Consider the following 24,321-nt stretch of genomic DNA (forward strand, 5'->3'; position numbering starts at 1 on the left):
GCCTCACCATTTCAGGAAATAACTTTTTTCCATTTTTGCAAATGCTCAGCTCACTCATTTTACCTATTACTCTCTCAAGAATCTTCTTTATCAATATAAGAGTTAATTTATTTCTTAACAAAATGAATTTGTTAGTCTTTTTTCTTTTCCCCATTTAGCTATTATAGTAATAATTTCTCTAGATTGTACTATTAGATTCTGATTGTACATATAGAATTCTTTATGTTCTATATAATAATTCTATAAAATAGAGAACATAAAGTAGTGCTCACAAGAAAGGAACATCTCTGTTTTCTCTAGAGTTATCTTTGATTCTCATGGATTAAAGAAAAACACATTTCTTGGTACCATTGGGACAAGTATTCTATAGAGCAGTGACTCTAACTAAACTATAACTAAAATCTGTCCTTTTTTTTTTTTTTTTTTGACGGTCCATTTGCTTATTTGTATTTGTAGTCTTTGTGGAAGATCTTATTGCAGGAACTATTTAAACTTTTTTGTGATATGGACCCTTTTACAGAATAATGTTTTTAGATGCACAAAATCTTTAAAAAAGAATTAAAAAAACAGAATTGCAAGAAAAATCAGTTATATTAAAATATGGTTATTAAAACAAAAAAAAAAAAATCCAAATTTGGAGGCTTCCACTACTCTGGTGGGAACAGCTGTCAGAAAGAATAGGGAGGGAAATAACCAACAATAAATTTGTCAACTGAGTCTGACGCTAGTTGCAGTATTTCATAATATCACACCACTACAAAGAGGAGAGAGCTGCATTTACTTAACCATCCTTCAAAGTCAATGTAATTACAAAGCACTTGGGGTTTTTTGTTGTTTTTTCTCTTTATATTTTTAGCATTTATATAGAACTTATATAGAATTTATATAGACTAAGGTTTGCACTGCACTTTACAAATATCTCATTTTATTCTTCCAATTACCCTGAGATGTGGGTGCTATTATTATCCCCACTTTACATATGAGGAAACTGAGGCAGACAGACTAAATGACATTCTTGAGTCATAAAGCTAGTAATTATTTGGGGCAGGATTTGAATCTAATTCTTTCTGATTCCAATCTATCACATAGCTGCCTTTAGCATTATGTATAGTTTTCCTTGTTTTGGTTAGTTCACTTTATCAGTTTCTAGTTTTTCTATATTTTTCTATATACAGCATTATTTTGCAGGAGTATTTCATTCCACTCATATATCACATGGGTTAGCCATTCTCCAATCCATGGGTATCTACTTTTATTTCTAATTATTGACTACCACAAAAAAGAGCTACTCTGAACATTTTAGTGCATATGGGATCTTTCCTCCTTTCCTTGACTTGTTTTTTTCAGTCTTTGAGTCAAAGGATGTGGACATTTTTATCAATTTTTAAAAAGTATAATTCCAATTTGCTTTTTGGAACTGGTTCAACTATTTATAACTCCACCAACAATGTCTTTTAATATATCTCTCTGCAATACCTCCATTATTAACTATTTCCATTTTATTTTCCATCTTTGCCATTTTGTTGGGTATGAGGTAAAACCCTCAGCTTGTTTTTCATTTCTTATACCAGTGATTTTGAGCAACATTTCATATTAATATTTCTAAGTCTGTAGAATTTTAAGTTCTTTTGAGAACTGTTTGACAAAAATCCATTTGTTTGAGACTGGATATTGCTTTAACTGAGCAATATTTGCAAGGTTAATCTTGAATTTCATGAGTGAGTGCTACAATAAGGATATTTTGCTTATTACAAACTTCTTCTGTTTCTAGTTTTTGTTGTTTGTAGCAAAACAAAACCAAAAACCTGACATTTATTCATGTATTGAGTAACTGAGAATATCACTTCTACAGCAAGAAAAACACAGTGCAAACATCAGTATAGATCATGGCTATAAATTTCAGCAAATAGGCTAATTTAAAAAGTAAAAAACATGTTAGACAAAGAGGTGATTTAGGGCAATTCCAATAGTCTTGTGATGGAGAGAGCCATCCGCATTCAGAAAGAGGATTATGGGGAGTGAATGTGGATTACAGCATAGTATTTTCACCTTTTTTGTTTATAGTGATATATATATATATATATATCACTTTTTTAACCTTTAGTTCCAATTTTTCTTGTACAGTATGATAAATGTGGAAATATGTTTAGAAGAATTGCATCTTATATCTTATTAATTCTAATTGGCTGTGATCCCGGGGACTGCGAGCCGCACCACGCTGGGGGGGGGGGGGGGGGGGGGGAATTTGGAACATAAGGTTTTAACAAGGATAAATGTTGAAAATTATAAAGTTATTATTAAAAAAAGAAAAAACATATTAGAACTGTTAGCTCCCTTTGTATATTGCATGTAGGTTTAATTTGGTTTTTAATTTATAGCCTCTTAGGTAGTGACACCCACTCTACATACATTTTTCCCCTTAGATTCTTTGCACTTTGATCATGCTTAATTTATATATTCTCTACCCTATGACTATATGTGTTAATTATGTATATCTCTATACAAATAAAAATGTCAAAAGCTAGAACTGGTTTTGGATAAGAGGTTTTTTTCTCTATTATTCCATATAGTGACTCATTTAATATTAATTGTCTTGTTCTTAAGTGAAATATTTATGATATGTATACTTATTATGTATCTAAGTTATATTTTAATATATTTAACATCTACTGGTCATCCTGCCATTTAGGGGAGGGGGTGGGGGGGTAAGAGGTGAAAAATTGGAACAAGAGGTTTGGCAATTGTTAATGCTGTAAAGTTACCCATGTATATATCCTGTAAATAAAAGGCTATTAAATTAAAAAAAAAAAAAAAAAAGAAATATTTATGATAACTTTTTTAGTTATCCAATAGGTGAGCTGGATTACAGTAAAGCTTTTTTTTTTTTAATTATTTTCCAGGGTGCAGATCTCTCCCATGTATTCTGTACCAAAGATGCAGCTCCAGTGATTAAGTCATATAGTCCAGAGTTGATTGTTCATCCTGTGCTGTAAGTATATCTTTTTGGATTTACTTAAAGAAATTCTCCCTTTAAGTTTTAGGAAATTTTTTCCATTAATAAGCAATTACTACATGATTGCTGGGCATAAATCATTTTACCAATTTCCATGGGAAGATATTAGAAAATAAGCAGCTAAGAGCAGTTAGATGTGCCACAGATAGAGTACAGGGCCTGAAATCTGGAACTTATCTTCCTGAGTTCAAATCTGATTTCTGAGTGACCCTTACTAGTTGTGTGACCTTAAGGAAGTTAATTGCCTCAGTTTTCTGATCTGTGAAATGAGTCCAAAAGGAAATGGAAAACTATTATATTTGTGAAGAAAACCCCAAATAGGGTCATGAATAGTTGGACATGTCAGAACAACAACAAACTAGATAACCAGAAAGAAAATAAGATGTTATTTTTGTCCTTAAAAAAACTTAAAAGATTTAGAGGAAACAAAATACCAGAGCTAGCATTTAGATAATGCTCTAAGTTTGTACACATGTTATCATATTTGATAAAAATCAAATAATTTGATATATTCATAACAGTTTCTAGAGGATGTAGAAATTCTCTAAGTAGAAGGCAATATTCAACTTGTTGAACAACTTTCTAACCTAAATACTATTCAGCTACCATGGCTTCCATATAGCTCACATTTACGTTTTGGGTGATTTAGCAGTGTCAGGAGGGTTCTTTGTAATCCTGAGAATCCAAATTGTTACTCTAACCAGACCATAAAGGGGAAAGTCAGGTAAGTTTACGAATACCTTTCCATTGCTTGTTTCTAGCAACTTTTCTCGTATCTCTTAGAGATCAATCCAGGCTATCTCTCTGTGATTTCATTGGCATGAGCATTTTCCTCTACCTGTTGAGGTACCTTCTCTGACACTTATAGTGTTAGAGAGTTGTCAAAGTCACTCTCAATATTAAGTGACTTACTCAAACTCACCTAGCCTAGCACCAAGGCCAGCTCTCTATCCACTTTGCTTTTTTGCCTCTCATGTATCTTAGAAAGTAGAGGAAAAAAGAAAGAAAATGAAAGATGAAAATCTTATTTGTTTATCTCATGGAATTAAAAACCTTCAAGATTAGTCAACCCTTGAAATGCTCATTATTGAAGAGTTTTGGAATAACTTAATGTTTTACTATATACAAGCAGATGTTGGTTTTAGGATGGTGGGGTAGAACACTTATAGCCACAACCCATGAATTTACCCTCCCTCCTGGCGTGATAGATATATTTCCCATCTCAGTAGATTGTAAGCTTTCTGATGGTTAGGACTGTAATTTTTTTTTATCTTTGAATCCCCAAGACCTAGCATAATGTTTGGGACAAAGTATAAATGATTAATTTTGAATTGATTTGAACTTAAGAACATTCATAGAAAAACAAAGCAGCATACTAACAAAGAGCAAATTATAAGACTATTCTTAGTTTTGTTTTAAATCTAAAACAGATGAATGTGTTTTGTAATCATGAAAATTTGCAATTGACTCTGTATTTAGAATGCAGACAGTGGAATCCTAGAAACTATTCATGTCAAAACTAGCTCATTATCACTCAAAATGGCATTTGGTTCATTGGTCCTTTTTTGTTCAGACTGGAAATATAGCAAGCAGTATAAAGATGAATATCACTTTTGGCATCTAACCTGTGGTTTACAAAACTTGGGAACCAGACTAGCCAAATAGGCTGCTCTAACTTTTCTTTATCAGTTAATTCTTCTACTTGTAATTTTTTCCTTTGGACAAAATTAACTTGCTTTCTCTTACTCATACCCTTATCACTTTGTCTATAGATGTGGTAAACAACTTGTGATGAAATAATATTTGTTAAATATGCATAATGAGAGTAACCAACTCTACAGGTTAAAAGATATTTCAGTACAAGGTAAGTGAGATTTCAGATAGGAAAACTAAGTTATGTGGGTTGTATTTGGTCACAGAGTTAAAACAGTGTGTTAAGTAATACCTTTGAAAAAAGAGTATTTACTTAAGGAAAAATTTGTGGTGAAAGGAAATCTATCCTTCTATAGTTAAAAAATTAGAGATTTGCTTAATGTAAACACAATATATGATGGGTAGATCTAAGTTATAGATAAGGCCCAGAATCAGGAAGACTTGAATTCACCTTTGGCCTCAGAATCTTACTAGTTATGTGAACATGGGCAAATCCTTGAACCTTACTATATTATACTTCGTCTGTAAATGAGCTGAAGCAGGAAATAGCAAGCCATTCCAATATCTTTGTCAAAAAAGACTCCAAATGGGTTTAGGAAGTGTTGGACATGACTGCAACAACTCAGCAACAGCAATGAAATAGGGACTATACGCTCATTACGTATTACTTTTTGAGTCTCATCTATGAGTTTCCCATTAATATAAAACCAGTCACAATAACATCAGTAATTACCAAACATAAAACAGTTACTAAATGAGAAGACAAAAGCAAGACTAATTTCAACATTCACTCTGTAGAAGGCCAGAGCAAGAATAATCAACATATAATAGTCCATCCATAAACATGGGTCATACTCTCACATCACTGGAAAGAATGAGTTGTGTTTCCCAGGACAACTTATGACTAGATAATGGGCCTTAATTTCCTTGATCTTTTAGAACATTTTAGTTTGACTCCATGAATCACCTGCTAGTCAAAATGCCTTGTTTGCTAGCTGCCCCTCTTCAAGTCTTGAGTCTTCTTTCCTGGGCAAAGCTATTTCTCTGCTCCTTTCAGACCAATGAGGATTTTTTTTTAAACATCTATCCAGATGCTGAGAAAATGTTTTATTCTTTTGGGAAAATGTCAGTATGCAGCTATAACACTTATCTCAAAAGAAAATTTGTTATTTTTATTCTTAATTTAATAGGCACCTCTTTAAGAAAATATTTCCATTTGATAAAGAGGATTATGTGGGAAATTCCAAATCTCTGTTACCTATTGCTTGATTTTCTAAAATATATTAAACATGTTACTTTCAAAATAGTTCTTCTTATTTGTGTTTCCCCCTGAACTTCCTTTTCTTCCCTCTTGTGGATTTTTAAGGATGTTTAAGTGATTTTCTTTTGTTCAGTACTATTTCTCCTTGATCTCAAATTCCTTACATCAAATAAAAATAGGAAAAACCCCACAGTCTTTTGAAACAAATAAGCATAGACAAGCAAAAAAAAAAAAAAAAAGTCCACATATTTTCTCAATTAAAAGTGTATGTTTTATCCTGCAACTTAGAATTTTCACCCAAGTCAGAAAATGGCTAGCATGCTTCATCTTCTGTCCTCTGGAAATATGGTCGGTTATCATTACTCAAAGATTTTAATCCTTTCCAATTTATAAATTGTTCTCCTGGTTCTATTCTCTTTACTCTTGTATCAGTTCATAAAAGTATTCCCAGGTTTCTCAGATAACCCTTTTGTTATTTCTTATGGTGTAATAATAATCCATTGTTCCACATACCATAATTTGTTCAGCTGTTCTCCAAGAAGTATTCATTTTAGTTTATAGTTCTTTGCTACCACAACAACAACAAAAAAACTGCTATAAATATTTTTGCCCATGTGAGTCTTTTTTCTCTTCTTTGATCTCTGGAATACAAGCATATTTCCAGATTGCTTTCCATAATGGCTAGACCAATTCACAGGTTTACCATCTGTCTTTCGGCAACCTCTCCAACAATTGTTACTTTCTTCTTTTTAAATCATCTTTGCCAGTCTTATAAGTTAAACTTGAAGCATCAAAGTTGTTTAAAATTGCTTATATAGATAGTTTTCTTTGAGGACTTGTAGAATCACAGTCAGTGGGGAAACTCTGGGTAAGGTATAAAATCCTGCAGCCAGAGAGAACCTGCTGACAATGTCTGGTTTGACTCCCCATCTCCCCTAAGGGCTCTTGGCCTTCCTGAGAAGTCAGGGGGCAGTGACAACCTGTGTTGAAACTGAAGCAGAGTGATACCATGTGGAAGAGTGATACCAGGTGGCAAACTACATAGCAAGTTGCTTATGTGGTTCCCACATGCTCAGTGTTTTGTTACATTATAAAAAGGGGAAAGCCCTTGAAATAAACAGACTCCATTTTCTCACCATCCTCTGGAATCCTGCCTCATCACTTCTTCATTAGGAAGGTATATTTTAATCACCCTATCTTCGGGGCTCTAGAAAGCAGGACTCAATATTTTAATCACCCCAACTTGGGGCTCTAGAAAACAGGACACAACAAAGACTGTCTGTTCATATCCTTTGTTCATTTTTCTATGAGGAGTGGTCGTCAGTCTTATATATTTGAATCAGTTCCTTATGTGATCTTTATCAAAATAAAATTTCTGCCAAGGTCTTTACCCATTTAACTGTTTTATTTCTCATTTTAAAAGCATCAATTTTTTTGGTGCAAAAACTTTTCAATTTTCAATTTTATTTATTTTGCTTAATAGTATTTCCTTTTTCCTGTTACATGTATAAAGATGGTTTTCAGCATCACTTCTGTAAGATTTGAGGTTCCAATTTTTTTTCTCCCTCTTTCTCTTCCCCATCTCCCTGAGCAGCAAGCCACGTGATATAGGTCATACATATACAATCATCCTAAACATATTTCCATATTAGTTATATTGTGAAAGAAAAATCAAAAAAGGGGAAAAATCATGAAACTTTTCAGTTTTATTAATAAAAATTGACCATTTTATTTTCTGCGATTTCTATTCCTTAATCATAAACTCTTCTGTTCATAGCTATTAAAGGTTTTTTCCCTTTCTCCTCTATTTTTGTATATAATATGACTTTTTATATCTTGATTATATATCTATTTGGAGCTTATTGTGGGATGTTGTGTGAGATCTTGATCCAGATTTGTTTTCTTCCAGACTGTGTAAAGCTCTTTCTTCTTCCTCTTTTTAAGCTATAGAGGGCAACATAGGCACTCCTGAGAGATTTCCCATTTCTCAGTTTACAGATATTACAAGAAACCTGGAGAGCTTTCAGTAATCTTCTTACAGGGATCCTCAAACTTTTTAAATAGGGGGCCAGTTCACTGTCCTTCAGACTGTTGGAGGGCTGGACTATAGTAAAAAAACAAAAACTTTGTTTTGTGAGCCTTTAAATAAAGAAACTTCATAGCCCTAGGTGAGGGGGATAATCATCCTCAGCTGCTGCATCTGGCCCAGGGGCCATAGTTTGATGACCCCTGTATAGAATGTAAATTTTGATCCCTGAAACCTTTTACCAATTAGATTCCTTTCTTAAGGACCATACCTTAAATCCAAATCATTGGCTCTCATTGACTGGCCAACAGAAGGTCCTAATCCAGGTCCATTAGTTTCAGAGTGAATGTAAATAGCATTTGTTTCTGTTTTGGCCAGAAACCTTGAGGGTCTTTCCCTCACAGATTAATATATACATATATGTATGCATATATATTTTTTTTAATTTTTGTTTTTTTTGATTAGATAAAAGAGGCCATTCTCTGCCTCATTTCTTAGTAAGTCATAATCACTAAATGGGCATGTTAGACAAACTGAGATCTGAAAAAGACCTTAACTTAAAAAGTCCAAGATCTTCCCCTGTGTTCAAGATGTCCTGATTAGTGTCTGCCCATTGGACCCAGATGGCTTTGAAGGCGAAAGTCAGGTGGGTGACCTTGCCCAGCCTTCCTTCACTTAAATCCAATTCACTTCCATGGCATGGCGTCACTTCCCTGATGTCATGGTCCTCTTCCAAAACAAAGTATAACCAACATTAGGTAGAAATCCTAATTGGCTTTAGTCATTTCTTTCTTCTGACTTGGCCTTTACAGCCAAAGCTGTACATTCATTACAGCAAAACAATGCCTTGTTTCCAATTATACACTCCTGGCAGAACAGTTGCAGAGTCCCATTGTCAGTTGAGTATTCTTTTTGACCCTGATTCTTCTTATGAGTATCTTCTCTTGCTTCTTTCCTTCTTCATATGTTCATTACCTAACCCAGGGCTTTTTTTTTTTTTTTTTTTTTTTGTTACACTTGCAACTCCTTTTTATCCAAGAAAATTTTTTTTGCAAACTCTGTGTATGTATAAAATAGGTATACAAATCAAGTAATTACTTATAATAAATCATAAAGAAATTTATCTGAAAATAATTCATTGGGGTGTGTGTATATATATATATATATTTATATATAATTTTACCATTTATTAAAGATGAAAGCAAATTTATATACTAACTAGATTGTCTGTGCTTATTTATTTTTTGCATAAAGAATTAAATGTTAGTGAAATATTTGATACCTTTTATTGTTGCCAAATATTTTATAACCTTCATATTGTGAAACCCCATATGAGATTGTGACTCATGGTTCAAGAAGCTTTGGTTTAACCCTTTTATGCTTTCTTTTTAAAAATTATCTTTATTCATTTTTTAAAAATAGTTTTGATATTTTTTGTTTTTAACATCACCTAAATTTCCTTCAGTATCCACAGAATATTTTTAAAGAGAAAAGAAAAAGGAAGAAGTGAAAAAGCACTCAGTAAAACCAGTCAATTCATCAAAAATCTGAAAAGAATGCAATGTTTGACACCTGTCAGCTCCCACTCTTTGGAAAAGAGCATGGGTGCTGTCATTTCATGTGTCTTTAGGGAGCCATACTTGTTCTTTGTAATTTTGCAAAATTCATTTTCAATTATTTTAATGTTCATTTCATTTATGTTATGGTCATTATGAAGATTGTTTTCTTGGCTCTGCTTCATTCTGTATCATTTTATGAAAGTCTTTCTGTGCTTTCCTATATTCATCATATTTGTCACTTCTTAAAGCACAGTAATATATAATTTGTTTGGTTGCTAAGTTATTTTAGTTGTATCCAACTGCTCATGACTCCATTTGGGATTTTCTTGGCCAAGATGCTGGAGTGGTTGGCCATTTCCTTCTCCAGCTCATTTTACAGATCAGAAAACTAAGGCAAATAGGGTTAAAGGAATTGCTCAGGGTCACACAGCTAGTGTCAGAGACTGGATTTGAAATCATGAAGATAGATTGCCAGGTCTGGAGTCAAGAAGATTTATCTACTGTACCGTCTAATTGCCCCAAGTTAAGTATCCATTCTCTTATCAATGGACATTTATCTACTTTGTTTCCAGTTCATTGCTATCACAAAAAGTGCTGCTATAAATGTTTTGCTACATATGGGGCCTTTTTTTTTTTTTTTTAAAGTGACATCAATGGGCTACCTAATAATATCTGGGTTAAAGATATGAATTAGTTATTTTAGTTGCATAATTCTAATTTTTTTGTCCAACATAGTTGTATTAATTCACAGTTCCACCAACAATGACTATCCTTATCCTTCATTATCTGCCATTTTTCTCGATATGATTTAAATTTCTTTTATTAATGATTTTGACCATTTTTGTATGATTGCTAATAGCATTTCTAGTTCTTTTTGAGAATTGTGTGTAACCTTTGATTATTAGAGAACGGCTCTTGGTCTTATATATTTCTATTATTTGATTGCTTGGATATATCATAAGTTATCAAAAATATTTGATTCAAAGATATTTTTTCCTCTATTGACAACTTCCCTTCTTACCAGAGATGCATTACCTTTGTGTAGTACCTTTCAATTTCATTTGAATTATATTTTAGTTTGTATATTTTAGTTGTTAAATCTTTATCAGCAAAATTAGCTACAAAGATTTTTTTCCTATTTGTTTTTTTCCTTTTTCTATTAAATATTCACTATTTTATTTCTCTCCAGTTAGATGTAGCAACAATATTTAACATTTTTTGTTTTGTATATATATATATATATATATATATATATATATATATATATATATATATATAAATTTTCCAATTACATGTAAAACAATTTTTTACATTTATTTTGAGTTCCAGATTCTCTTCCTTTCTCCCCTTCACCTCATCTGCATTGAGAAGGCACATGTGAAATTATGCAAATCATTTCCATAAAAGTCATTAACATTCATTAAAAAAAAAAATTGTGTTCTAAATTCTCCCCTTCCTTTTTTTCCTTTCTCCCTCCATTGGGAAGGTACTGCTTTTTTTTTTCCTTATCATAGATGCATTATATTTTTCCAGAAGCTTTTTAGTTCATGTGATCAAAATATCTATTTTTATCTTATGTAATTGCTTGTTTTTGCCTAAGAACAAATCTTACTTACATTCTTTTTTTGCCTAAGAATGCATTTCATACTCATAGCTGAAAAAGGAACATGATCTACTTTACTTCTGATTTTTAATGCGATGATCTCTATTCGTTTTGACTTTAATGTGGAATGTGGTATATGATGTTGGTCTGAGTCTAATCTCCCATACTTTGTAATGGCTGAATTTGCCTGAACTCATAAAGAATGACCTATCTTCTCGTGCCTCTTCATAAAAATGACCCATCTCCTATAATGTAAAACTCAGTAAATACTCTTCCTATATATGACACAATAGTCCTTACTTAAATATCCTGAATGACCCAAATAGTTAGTTGACTTTTAATTTCTCTATTATAACCATAAAAACTCTGAAATTATATAAATTGGCTGATGGAAGAGGATGCCTGATAGCCATCTTCTCAACTCAGTTCATACTTTGTCTTTAAATGGGTTTTCTTGCACTGGCCCCATGTGAAAAGGACCTGAGTTCAAATCCTGCTTGAGGCACTTGACACTTTACTATTTGTGTAATCCTAAACAAGTCACTTAATCCCAGTTGCCTTGCAAGATAAATAAATAAGTAGCTTTTCTTAGTACAATTATCTGAAGGACATTTTTTCTTTCAGGTTCTCAGAACAGTCTGTCTCTGAAAGCATTTTTATCTGAGGGGACTGTATTTTTTCCTGAGGCTGATTTTATCAGTCTCATAAAAGTCCTTTTTCTGTCCTTTTCATCTAAAATATCTACATATAAGAGACATAATTCCTTAGACTATGACTCATTTTTTAGATTTTAGGCAGAATATTTCAGTTATAAAAACCCATTGAGCTTTTAGCAAATAAAGATTTACTTCTTTATGGCTTACCAAGTAGTAAGAACTTAATGAATGCTTTTCATTCATTCTGTTATATAATAATAAAAAACAACAACTAACATTTCCATAATGCTTAATATGGAGAGACACTGTACATAGTAATTTTACAATTATTTCATTTGACTTTTACAACAATAGTAGAAGGTAGGTGCTATTATTATTATTTTACAGATGAGCAAATTGAAGTAATCAGAGCCTAAATGGCTTGCCTGAGTTTGTGAATATATGAAGCTGGATTTGAATTCAGGGCTTTTGCACTCTAGGTCCCAGGCACTGTATCCAATGTGCCACCTACATCTTTAATTTTAAAATACTACCAATTTGTACAGATTTTCTAATTTTTGTATTCAGATATTATGTTACATGTTCTATCACACATATACTGTATTAGCAATAGGCTAAACCCTTGATGATACAAAATAGATAAGTGAGACAAATACTTCTCCCAAAGAATTTTAATGGGGAAGAGAATACCTGTATAAAAGGGTTCATCTGCAGGGTAGATGGGAGCTCTGCTGGTCCTTAGGATTCAGGGGTCCATTGGTTTGGAAAGCCTATTGGTAGTGAAGATGGTAACCTCCAGTGGTCTAGAGACTATGTTGGCAAGGGCAGATAAGCTTGGGACTTGTGAGTAAACTAAACAAGCATTTCATGCACATATGATAACATGCATCTTGAGAGTAGAATATAGAATGTTATCCCGTTTTTTTCCCCCCAGTCCTCATGGACTTGAGAATCCTCAAAGTCTTGGAGTCCAGAGCATCCTGGGAATCTCTGAAATCCTTTCAGTGAGTCTACAAATTCATAATTAGTTTTTATTTTTAATGTGATCAATATCTATAACTATAAACCAGATAAACAAAAACTCTTTGGACAGATCCTCAATCATTTTTAATAGGATAAAGATATTGAGAACAAAAGTTTGAGTACCACTGGTATAGAGAGTATACAGCTGTGTAGTTTGCTGTTTGCTTCCTAGGTGACCTTGAGAAGGTACTTTTCCTTTCTGGATCCCATCAGTTTTCTCATCTCCAAAACTGGGGGATTGGATCAACTGGCCCCTAAGGTTCATTCCAACTCTGAATTTGTGATGCTTCAATCCTGTATCTCTGAAGCCAGTGTAGAAATTTCAAAAGTACATCATGCAGAATAAGCTGCCTAAGAATGGGCCTAACAACTGATATACAATACAGGAATACATATTGTACTGATCATTTGGAAATATCTACCATATTATGAGCTGGCAGTAATCTTGGAAGCATATTTGCATAACATTTTATGGTTTACAAAAGTCTTTTTTTCCCCACAACTTTGTCATAAGTATTAATATTCCCATTCTGCAGATGAAGAAACTGAAGTTCAAAGTAGTAAATCACACATCCTATAAATATTAGAATTAAGATTCAAACCCAGGTTTTTTTTAAAAACAATAATAATAAAGCTAACGTTTACATTATTTTATTTATGTTAGTACATTAATATTTATGAATATATACATTTACATACTGTTTGCTATGTGCTTTATGAATATTATTGCGTTGGATCCTCACAACAACCGTGGGAAATTTTTTATAGATGGTTTTTATAGATCATCTTAATGGATGAGGAGACTGACGGGAAATTACTTATACAAGGTCACAGGCCAAGTTTGCACTGTTATACTGGCACTTTGCTACCTTCCCAGGTTCAGGGGTTTTTCACTGTTATACTATTAGCTTGTGTAAACAAACCCACACATAACCATGGATTTCTTCAAATCCATTACTAAACTTTGCCTGTAGTGTAATGCTGGAGAAACTGAGGCAGGAGAGAGATTAGAGAGTTTTCAATATTTTATTAATTGGAGAGTATAATTGACTGGACAGGACTCTCGTCTCAAATTATCCAGTCAGACAGAGATAAAGATATACTGGGACCAAGGAATCCATATTGGTCCCAGGGCTGGAGAAGACTGTCATCTCAAGGAATCCAGCATCTAGCATACAGCCTCCAGCAATGAATAGGAGAAACCCAACTTCTTAAATACCTTTTAGAAACAAAGAAAGGGTAAGAAGCGCAGGAAAACTTCTGTCAGGATGGGGGGAGACCATAAATCCTAAGAACTCAGAAACAGGATGTCTGACAGGAATAAGATATAAATTCTTGAGGACAGGGAAGAGTCAGGAGGTCTGCTCTCTTGTTTATCTTGCTAACAATGTATAACCTTAAAGTAAACGGTTCCCAATCTTAATGGACCAGAAGGGGTTTTTACAGTTTAAGGAATTGAGACAGAACAGTTAAGGAAACTGAGATAAGAGAAACTCATAGAACAGTCCAAAAGAGACTGTGGCATAACAGTAGGAAACTAGATACCTAATGATTATAGCTAATCATGCCTTTTGGGTGCACCAGCAGATAGGTGATTTAGTTGTAGTTGAAGAATAATACTTCAGACCTTAAAACACCTAACATAAGATTTTGCAAAACTGAATGTTGAAAACTATCTTTGTATATATTTGGAAAAATGAAAAACTATTAGAAAACCAAAAAAGTAATGCATTTATTTACAATCAACTTTAGATTAATTTCCTGTTGAGTATGATTGGAGAATGTAGAATATATGTTCAATTTAGATGAATTGTAAGGGAAGTGATTGGCATACTGTCTACTGTACCCTCTGAGAACTGGTATTGACAAAAGCATAGATTGTGGAAAAGGTCATCTGCTAAAAGAGTGTTTCATATTAGTCTCAGACTGAAGGACACAGGCTGCAAAAATGAGATTTTGAGATGTTATCACCTTACAGGCATTGATGCCTTGTTCATTGTGGCCATGACTTTGGGATGCTGAAATGATTATTAATTAGTTTGTTTATAGAGAGCAGCTGCTGATCAACAGGTAGAAGAAATGGTCATGGAAGTTTTAAAACACATTTAAAATATAAACTTTTCTGGCTGACTTACTTTAAGACATTTAGGACATGCCCTTAAAGTTTGCAGCAAGTTCCCTAGGACTCCCCTATATTGTGGGACCAGCAGTGCCAAGGGTTGGAGATCAAGTTTTTTCCTCAGTGAGTAAGTAGCTGATGTAGCTGTTACCTACTCAAGAAGGGAGGAGTCAGAAAGGGGCTGCTTCATGCTGTTTTGTGGTTGTACTGTTCAAGAATGAGAAACATGAAGTTAACAAGTATTCTATAAATAGATGCAGAATGACTTCATTTGTATAATGGGTATCAACATTTCTTGCCATCTCAGTGGGTAGGAGACGGGATGGATGGAGGGAGAGAATTTGGAACTGAAAATAAAGCAAATATAAACTGATATAGATATCCAAATATAACCTAATTATCTTGTTGTTATATATGAATTTATTTGTTCTATGACCACCTTAATAGAAACAATTACTTTTCTCAGGTAAATGATTTTTTTTTTTTTTTTTTTTTTTGCTTCATTTCAGTCATGTCTGATTCTTTGTCAATTCATTTGGGTTTTCTTGGCAAAGATGCTAGAATGGTTTGCCATTTCCTTCTCCAGCTCATTTTCTAGATGAGAAACTTAGGCAAATAGGAATAAATGACTTACTCAAGGTCATATAGCTAGTATGTTTCTGAGACTGAATTTGAACTTGGTTCTTTCTGGCATGTTCTGTTCACTATACTCCCTGGCTGCCACAGTTTTAAATGAAATAGGATACAAAAACACTTAAAGAAAGTTAGGTTAAGTTATTCTTTAAGAAGAGAGAGCATACGATAAAAACTAGTATAAGAATCATTACCACAGAGAGATGGATCACAAGTTAGGGAAAGACAAATGTCATATTTGAGTTTTCTTCCACAAAATGATGAATATGGAAATATATTTTACATGATTGCACATGTATAATCTATATCAGATTACTTACCATCTCAAAAAGGATAGAAGAGAAGGAAAGGGAGAAAATTTGGAGCTAAAGATAAAAAAAAATGTTGAAAATTTGTTTTACGTGCAGTTGGAGAAAAATATTTTTTAAAAAGTCAATTATCACAGCATACTATCAACAGAGGATGTGAACTATGCCTTTTACTTTTGATTAACAGTAATATAGCATATATGGGAATGCAAGATGATATAACCAGTTAATAGAGAGCAGGCCTTGGAGTCAGAGACCTCAGTCAGTACATGTCCTGATTCTTCTGTGTGACCGTTGCCAAGTTACCTAACCACTTTTCAATGTCTCAAGCAACCATATTTACCATAAGTTATAGAAGAATTAAGGTCTGCATAGGTGGAATTTCCTTGTCAGGAAATCTTCACACTGATTTGAATTATAGCTGCTTCCCCCTGCAGCTATTGTGTGCGCATGTGTGTATACACACACAAGTGGTTTTACTTAAATAGAAATTCTATTTATTTTCTTGTCTATGTACATAGCTGCATGTTTCCCTAACATTTAGTGAGGTGCTTGCCACAAAAAAGTGTATGATCAGTGCTAACTGATTGTCTGTATTATGGATTAAATGATATAGTAAAACTATTAGACTTTTGTAGGACTGTAGCAATTACTAATTGATGTTCATAATAATGACTCCAGGTCACTGAAAATTTGAAATGCCTTTTGATTGGTCAAAGAAAAATTTGGCATTATTCATCATAGTTTTAGTATAAAATATCTCATTGTTTTCAAATTTTTATATTTTGTTGGAATATTGATAATCCTTATTGCCTCATGTTAATTGTCATTGTCATTTCCAATTCTTCATGACCTATGAATCACAGGTAGCTAGATCTGTCTTTCTCCCACTACCTCTTGACATATGTTTGTTGTTTCCATGATCTTATCTATCCATCTCATCCCCTAACATCTTCTCCTTTTGCCTTCAGTCTTTCTCAGCATCAGACTCTTTTCCAATGAGTCCTATCTTCTCATTATATGATCAAAGTATTTAGACTTCAGTATTTGACCTTCCACTGGATAGTCTGAATTAATTTCTTTAAGTATTGACTGATTTGACCCCTTTCTGTCCAGGGACTTTCAAAAGTCTTCTCCAACATTATAATTTGAAAGTGTCAATTCTGCAGTATTCAGCTTTCATCTAAATTGAGCATATATTCTCCAGCTATACTAAATAGGAAATTAATCAATTAATTGATCATAGATACATTTCTTTTGTTTTCTAATTGTATTTTATTTTTTTTAATATATGCAAAAATAGTTTTCAACATTCACCTTTACAAAATCTTGTGTTCTAAATTTTTCTCCCTCATCTCCAAGACAGCAAGCAATTCAACATAGGTTAAATATGTGCAATTTTCTAAAGATACTTCCATATTTGTCATGCTGAGCAAGAAAAATCAGATCAAAAGGAAACAAAATGAGAAAGAAAAAAACCTCAAATCAACAACAAATTGAAAATGTTATCTATGCTTTGATCCATATTCAGTCTCCATAATTTTCTCTTGAGATGTGGATGGCACCTTCCATCATTAGTCTATTGGAATAGCCTTGGATCACCTCATAAATACATTACTTTTGACAAAGTTGGGGTTCTTTCTTAATCTTTTCTGGGTCATGAACTTTTTTGCAGTGTTGTAAAGCCTATGGACCTTTATGCAGAATAATTTTTAAATGCATAAAATTGAAATACTTATAAAGTTACAAAGGAAACCAATATTATTGAAATACAGTTACCATAATACTACAGAAGCAGTTGATAACCCCTATGCCAAGAAGGAAGAGATCAGTGAATAAATACACAGCAGAAATGATCCCAGATTTTTTTCCCTTTGTGTCATGCATTATTATTTTATGTTAAATCTTCCTTTTTAATTATGTTTTACATTGTCTGAAATTAAAACTGATTTGCATTTTCCAAGCAAACACCAGCAGGTCTGTGCTGGATAACAGAAAGAAGAAGCCATACTTAGAGTTAAAATTGCTGTGGATAATTAAAGATGATAATTAACATGTAGACAGCTTGGATTGTAAATGATCACCTTTGAGGTGATTGTGTATATATTGAGAGTGGGGAGGGAAAGAGGAGAACAATTAGCTGCACTGTTTCTTAGCTTGGGAAAACCATAAGCTTCTTTGTAGAAGTCTAATATAATTGTAGAACTACAAAGATAGTTCCATTTATTCCAGTTACTAATGGCTCTAATTAACTGTAAGATCTCTTACTTAACCAATTAGCCCTGTCTGTAGAAGTATAGATATCACTCTAATCATTTACATTATAATTTCTTTCTCTTCATGTGGGCATTATTTGATTTTTCTTATGTATTTATTTGTTTTGTGACTTTTTAAAAATAAATACAACTACTTTTCTCAGTTAAATGAAATAGGGAATAAAAACCCTTAAAGATGATTAGGTAAGTTTTTCTTTTAAGGAGAAGAAAGAAGGTGCATCAAAAAACTAAATTGTTGCTTCCTCATATTATAAATATGGTCAGTGGTCTTACTCATTATAGACATAACTTGAGCCAGAATTGTGTATATTTGATCTTCCTTATATTCTTTTAAGAAAGAAAGCATTTTGTAGTGGAAAGAGAGCTGACCTCTAAACTAGGAAAACCTGAATTATATTCTTGCTTCTAACTCATTCTGGGGTGTGACTAAGGAGAATTCATGTACTCTTTTGTTGACATTAGACTAAAAGTTTTAGAGATGCTGTATAATTCCATTGGTAGTAGAAGTTTGCTTTTGTGGGCAATCTGTATATCATTGAAATCATAAGTCCAGTTTCTGGACTTTCTGTCTTTTATACTCTGATGATCTGTTGTATATTTTACTTAAGACTATCCAAAAATGGAATTGAATGTCTCAGGAAGTTATGGGATTCCATTATTGTGGGTTCTCAAGGAAAAATGGGGTGTTCACTTGTCAGATAAATGTTGATGGCATTTTTGTTGGATGTGAGTTATAGACAGGATCAGGATGGTCTTCATTAATTAATAGACTAATTATTATTATTATTTATTAATAATAAATTTACAACTCTAAAGTTTCATTTTACTTAAGAAAATAAAAACAATTCTTAGCTCCCCTTCAAAAGCCAAAATAACCAACAGTTTGGCCTTCAGGCAGTTGTTTAAAGACCCTTGCTAAGTTCCCTTTTAAAGCTGAAATATAGTGGTTTTGTAATAGGGTTTACTATATGTAGATTTAGCCTGACACTCATGCTTAGATGAGATTTCCTTTAGGTCTCCTGTTGTCAAGATATATTTTTCAGTCTATAAGTTTTGTTTGGATTTGAGTTTTGATGTTCTTTTCTGAATTACTAAAAATAATAATAGAAGAACGCCTCTTTAAGACCATCCCAGTAAGAAAATTAAGGTAATATTCATATCACAATGATAAGCCCTGAGTTCAGAGGACTGAAGATGAATCCTATCACTGCAATCCAAAATGGGATACATACATTTTTGGATGTGCCTAAGAATGGGAATTTATTTTGCTATGAGTATGAGCGTTGGGAGAACTTTATAAAAAAGACTTTTCACTGGGGATAAGGGGACACAGTGAGAAGACATAATAAAATAAACAAAAAATACAATTCATGTCTACTGATTGGTTAAAATACTTCTGTTAACACAAAGTTTTGCAAGGATGAATGCTGAAAACTATGCTTTTTTTTTTTTAAATAAAAAGCTTTATGAAAAAATAACTCATGTAGAAACCAAGAAAGATTACTGAAGAAATAGATCTCATCTGCGAGCTCCTTGATATAGTGATACAGAGCTCTAAGTTATAACCTCCCCATGCCTGCCCATCTTGTGTAATTCCTATCTGTGTCCTGCCATAAATTTGCTACAGTGGGGTCCACTAATGTTCTGGGCATCTTCTTTGATTTCTTTTGTTCACAAGGATACCTCTGGAGCATATGAGTTATTTATTCATTGATTCAGCTTTCATGGGATGACCAACTTACTTACCTTTTTATGTTCATGAATATCTTTATAAATCCTCTTTATAAATCTTCATAAATCAAAATTAATGGATTGTACCATGCAAATGCTTACCATATACCATATACCATATACCTTTGGGAGATGTTTAATTTCTTTTCTTCAAGGGATTAGGGTGTTCTAGTTCTTGGAGCTATACAATCCCAAAAGAACACAGGCATTAGAAAGATGGGCCTTTGTTTTTGAGAAAAGTTTGGGGTCATTTAAAAGAACTCTGAAATTTTTATTTTAAAGGATATGTAAAGAACATTTTAGCTCTCCTTGCATTTTTCTTGAGATTGAAGTATGACAGGCACTACTATAAAATGATGCATATTTGGTCTTCCTTATATTCTATATTTTTGTGTGTTTTTTTCCTTTATTGTTATTTTTTTGCAAGGCAATTGGGATTAAGTGAATTGCTCGGTGTCATATAAACTAGGAAGTGTTGTGTCCAAGGTCAAATTTGAACTCGGGTCTTCCTGACTTCAGGGTTGATGCTCTATCCCAGCTGCCCTCCCCCGCCGCCCCCCCCCCCCCTTATATTCTATTAAGAAAGACTGTGTAGTGAAAATAGAACTGGCCTAAGCCTAGAATATCTGGGAGCATAAAGAGTTCTACATCTTTAGAGAAATGCCTGGTCCTGTGTTTAGATCCTGGTTTTGTGTGATATTGGATACGTTACTTTCTCTAAACTTCAATGTATTCATCTGTAAAATGATATTAGTAATGGTTATAGGGGGTGATTTGGTCTAGGTATTTTCCAAGGCCATTTTCAACTCTAAAATTTTATGATCCTGCATTGTTTGGAATAAAATGTGTTTAAGTAATATACATTTAGTTGTTAATATACTTTTTAGTTTATTTTCAGATTTATAATAAATTATTCTAATTTGTTTCTAATAAATTACACATTCTAACAAATATTCTAAGAAAGTATGACAAATAATAAATTTATTTCGATTATACATTCACCAAACTAAATGATCTAATAAATCATGATAAACAATAATTTTCTAATAAATTATTCTAATAAATAATACTTAATTCATAATAAATTTCTGTCAGATTGCTCTAATAAATTATAAATTTTGATAAATTGTTCTAATTAATTTACTTCTATTACATTATAAATTCTAATAAATAAAATAATATCCTAATAATGATGTACAATAAATTTCTAATAGTTCCTAATAAATTTCTTTTAATAAATTTTAGTGCTACCAGACTTAATATTCTAATAAATTTTTAATAAATTATTCTAATAAATCATGGAAATGAAAAACTTAAAAAGAAGCACTATGTTCCCTTTTCAGAAACTTGTCCAGAGAGTAACCATCTGATGTCTTAGTAACAAGTTGGACTAGATGACTTAAATGAAGTTCCTTCCCTTTTGTAAGATTCAGTGAAATGGGTGCTGGATGTAAAAGCAATTTGGACTTGAGAGTACAAAGTGTTGTATACAAGGATTTTTTTATGGTTTATCATATGTTTTTTAAATATTGAGCTATTCTAAGTGAATTTACATGATGATTTGACTTAGGAAACCTGATTTAAAGAGAGATAATTGGATCATCAGTATAGACCTGGAAGGGGGGGACCCCTGAAACCATAGAACATAACTCTATTGTAACATATATGAGGAAGTGAGTGAATTGCTTGAAGGTCACTAAGAAGCAGCAGCAGCTATTTTTAAATTCAAGTCAATCACTCAGTCAATTTCAATAAACATTTTAAAAGCACCTACTATGCACCAGACACTGTGCTATATGCTGGGCTTTTCAAGAATACCTATGAGTAAAGTTACATATGATGCAAGAAAATAATATTATTGATGTTCCAAAAACACTTCTTGAGAATAGGGATTATTTCATTCTTGGTATTTATATTTCCATTTTCTAGCACAGTGCCTGGCACCCACTAGATACTTAATAAGTGCTTATTACTAAGTAGCACAGTAGAATCAAGAAGACCTGAGTTCAAATGTGGTCTCGGACAGGTACTAGTGTGACCCAGGGTAGTCACTTAATCTTTTTAACTTAGTTTTCTCATGTTTTTAAAAAAAAAAAAAAGGCTGGAGAAAGAAATGGCAAATTATTCTAGTATCTTTGCCAAGAAAACTTCAAATGGAGTCACAAAGAATGGGGCATAACTGAAACACAACTGAACAATGACAACATTCAGATTATATACCATTGTCATAGGACCAGACACTTAGGTGGGGGGGGTTATAGATACACTTAGCTTTTACCTTAGAATTAACTTTTAGTTTAATTAACTTTTGAAACTAGTTGATTGGCTGACTTTTAGAAGGCAAAGGTAATTGTGAAATTATCAGTAATTTCTTGTCTTTGGAATTATTTCAATATGTAAAAGTAGCTCTGATTTCTTCAATATTTTTATTCAGTATTTTATTCAGTATATTTTATTCAGCAGATTATAGACTCTGTACACCCTCTTAGTTGGTCTTCATGAGTTAACTGTGAACAAAAACTTCATCACCTTTCATCCAGGCTTTTGATGATGAACCTTACCCAACTTCCACAGGTAGGCGTTCAGTTGTCAGGTGTATCAGGGCATCATTTGGGCCCCAACTCAGAAGCTTTTTCCAACATTTTTAGACCTGGCATGTAGCTTTTAATCACCTCTACTCTAATATGAAGTATCATTTTAGATTTTAATGGAGTGATAAAATTAGACTCTAAAGAATTACAGTTCTAAATCATTTTGAATTTTTTTTCCTTATCTAGTGACAGTCCTGATGCTGTTAATGAAGTTGAGAAGTGGTTACCCAGATTACATGCCATTGTCTTAGGACCAGGCTTAGGCAGAGATGATGCACTGCTGGAGAATGCTAAGGTAATGTATGTAATGTTGGTTCTCTCCTCAGCCCACCTCTTATCTTCAGCCCACCCCAAGGCTTATCTTCATAGGTAGCATCATTACATATGCTGTGTATATCTCATATTTACATTGTATACACAAGAGTAATACAATTATCTCTCTGGCAAGCTTTTTTATGTATATGAAGAGTATATGAGAAGGTAGTATTAAAAAAAATTTTTTTTTGTTTTATCAAAAAAAGCAGGATAGAAAAAAAAAAGAGAAAAGTATCAGGGAGTATTCAAAATATGTAACAATAAATTATCAGTTAAAGAAAAGATAAAATAGAATAAATTATATCCATGAGGGTTCATCTTTTCTTTGCTTCCTTACTGGTTATTCTTTTGTTCTCTCCTGTGCACTTTTTTTACTTTATTCTTTTTTTCCCCTTTTCATCCCTCCCATATACCCCAAGCAGGCTATAGTTAAGCACAGATATATGTTATATTCACATATAAATGTACACATACACACATATCTCTGTTCCTCCATATATATTAATACCTATCCACAGACCCACTCACATAGACATATTTTATACACACACACACACACACACACACACACACAGAGCAACATTCAACCATCTGCATATACTCAGATTCACAAACATTTATCCATAAACATGCATCTGAAATAATATTTGTATGGCTGACATCTAATGTACATTTCTCTTTTGATTGAATCTTTTAAGCTTGACTTTGTCTAAGATAATGATTATTAGCGGTACTTTTTTTTTTTTTTTTTTTTTAATAAATTCTACCCCTGATCCTTGCTGTAGTGTTTTGTGTGTATCTCATTCTTTTCTATCCCTGCCAACTCTTCTAATTTAATTCTGCTCCTTAACTTGCATTGCTCTCACTCTCCCTCATGGCCCTCTCCTTTGTCTTCCCCCCAGCCTTTGCTTCCCCTTCCGCCCATCCCTCCCACCTTATGTTTTTTATAGATGTAGAGGGCTGGAACTCTGAAAAAGTGTGCTTGAATAGTAAAGCAGGTGCTTTACTCAGTGTGAGATATCGGTTCTTTAATAGTATACTTAATGTGATGGTGATGTAATGGGCAGTTGGCGCATGCTCAGTGTGCTGTAGTGATGTAATCATACTGAGGTATTTAAGGGAGTCACAGACACAGAGGACTCTCAGCCATGGACACAGAAGTCTCACACAGACACAGAGAAGGTTTGGAACTCCATCTTTGATCAGCCTCATGGTGGCTCTCCTGCCTTCATCACTACTCTACCTAAAGACTAAGGCCCGTCCAGAGATTCTCCAGAAAGCTAGCACGGACATTACATTTGGGGCTGGAACTCTGAAAAGGGGTCCTTGAATCAAGGACCCCTTTTCAGCAGCCCTCTACAATAGATTTTGGAGGGTGCTATACCCTTCAATGGTATATATGTAGTGTTGCCTTTTTAACCTATTCCTGATGTGAGTAGGTTTTCAGCATACAAACCTACCCACCTCCACTCTCAGAAACATTAGCTTCTGTATCTGTTTTTCCTCTGCACCTCATTTATATAACAAAATGACTATTTTTACCTTTTTCTAGGT

At 33.1% G+C, this 24,321-nt stretch overlaps 1 protein-coding gene across 6 annotated transcripts in view; it reads left to right on the forward strand.

Annotated features, from left to right (window-relative positions):
- The window catches only part of NAXD (NAD(P)HX dehydratase), an 89,279-nt gene that overhangs the window by 32,702 nt on the left and 32,256 nt on the right, over positions 1 to 24,321 (forward strand). For all 6 annotated transcript variants that reach the window (XR_004232853.1, XM_031958711.1, XM_031958714.1 and 3 more), the window contains 2 exons: positions 2,901 to 2,989; positions 22,639 to 22,747. Coding sequence is in view for 5 of the 6 variants with exons in the window: in XM_031958711.1 (XP_031814571.1) it covers positions 2,901 to 2,989; positions 22,639 to 22,747 (198 nt within the window). In the remaining variant the exon portion in view is untranslated. The remainder of the gene's footprint in view (positions 1 to 2,900; positions 2,990 to 22,638; positions 22,748 to 24,321) is intronic.

This window comes from Sarcophilus harrisii, chromosome 3 (assembly GCF_902635505.1).
Source record: "Sarcophilus harrisii chromosome 3, mSarHar1.11, whole genome shotgun sequence".
Taxonomy (NCBI): Eukaryota; Metazoa; Chordata; class Mammalia; order Dasyuromorphia; family Dasyuridae; genus Sarcophilus; species Sarcophilus harrisii.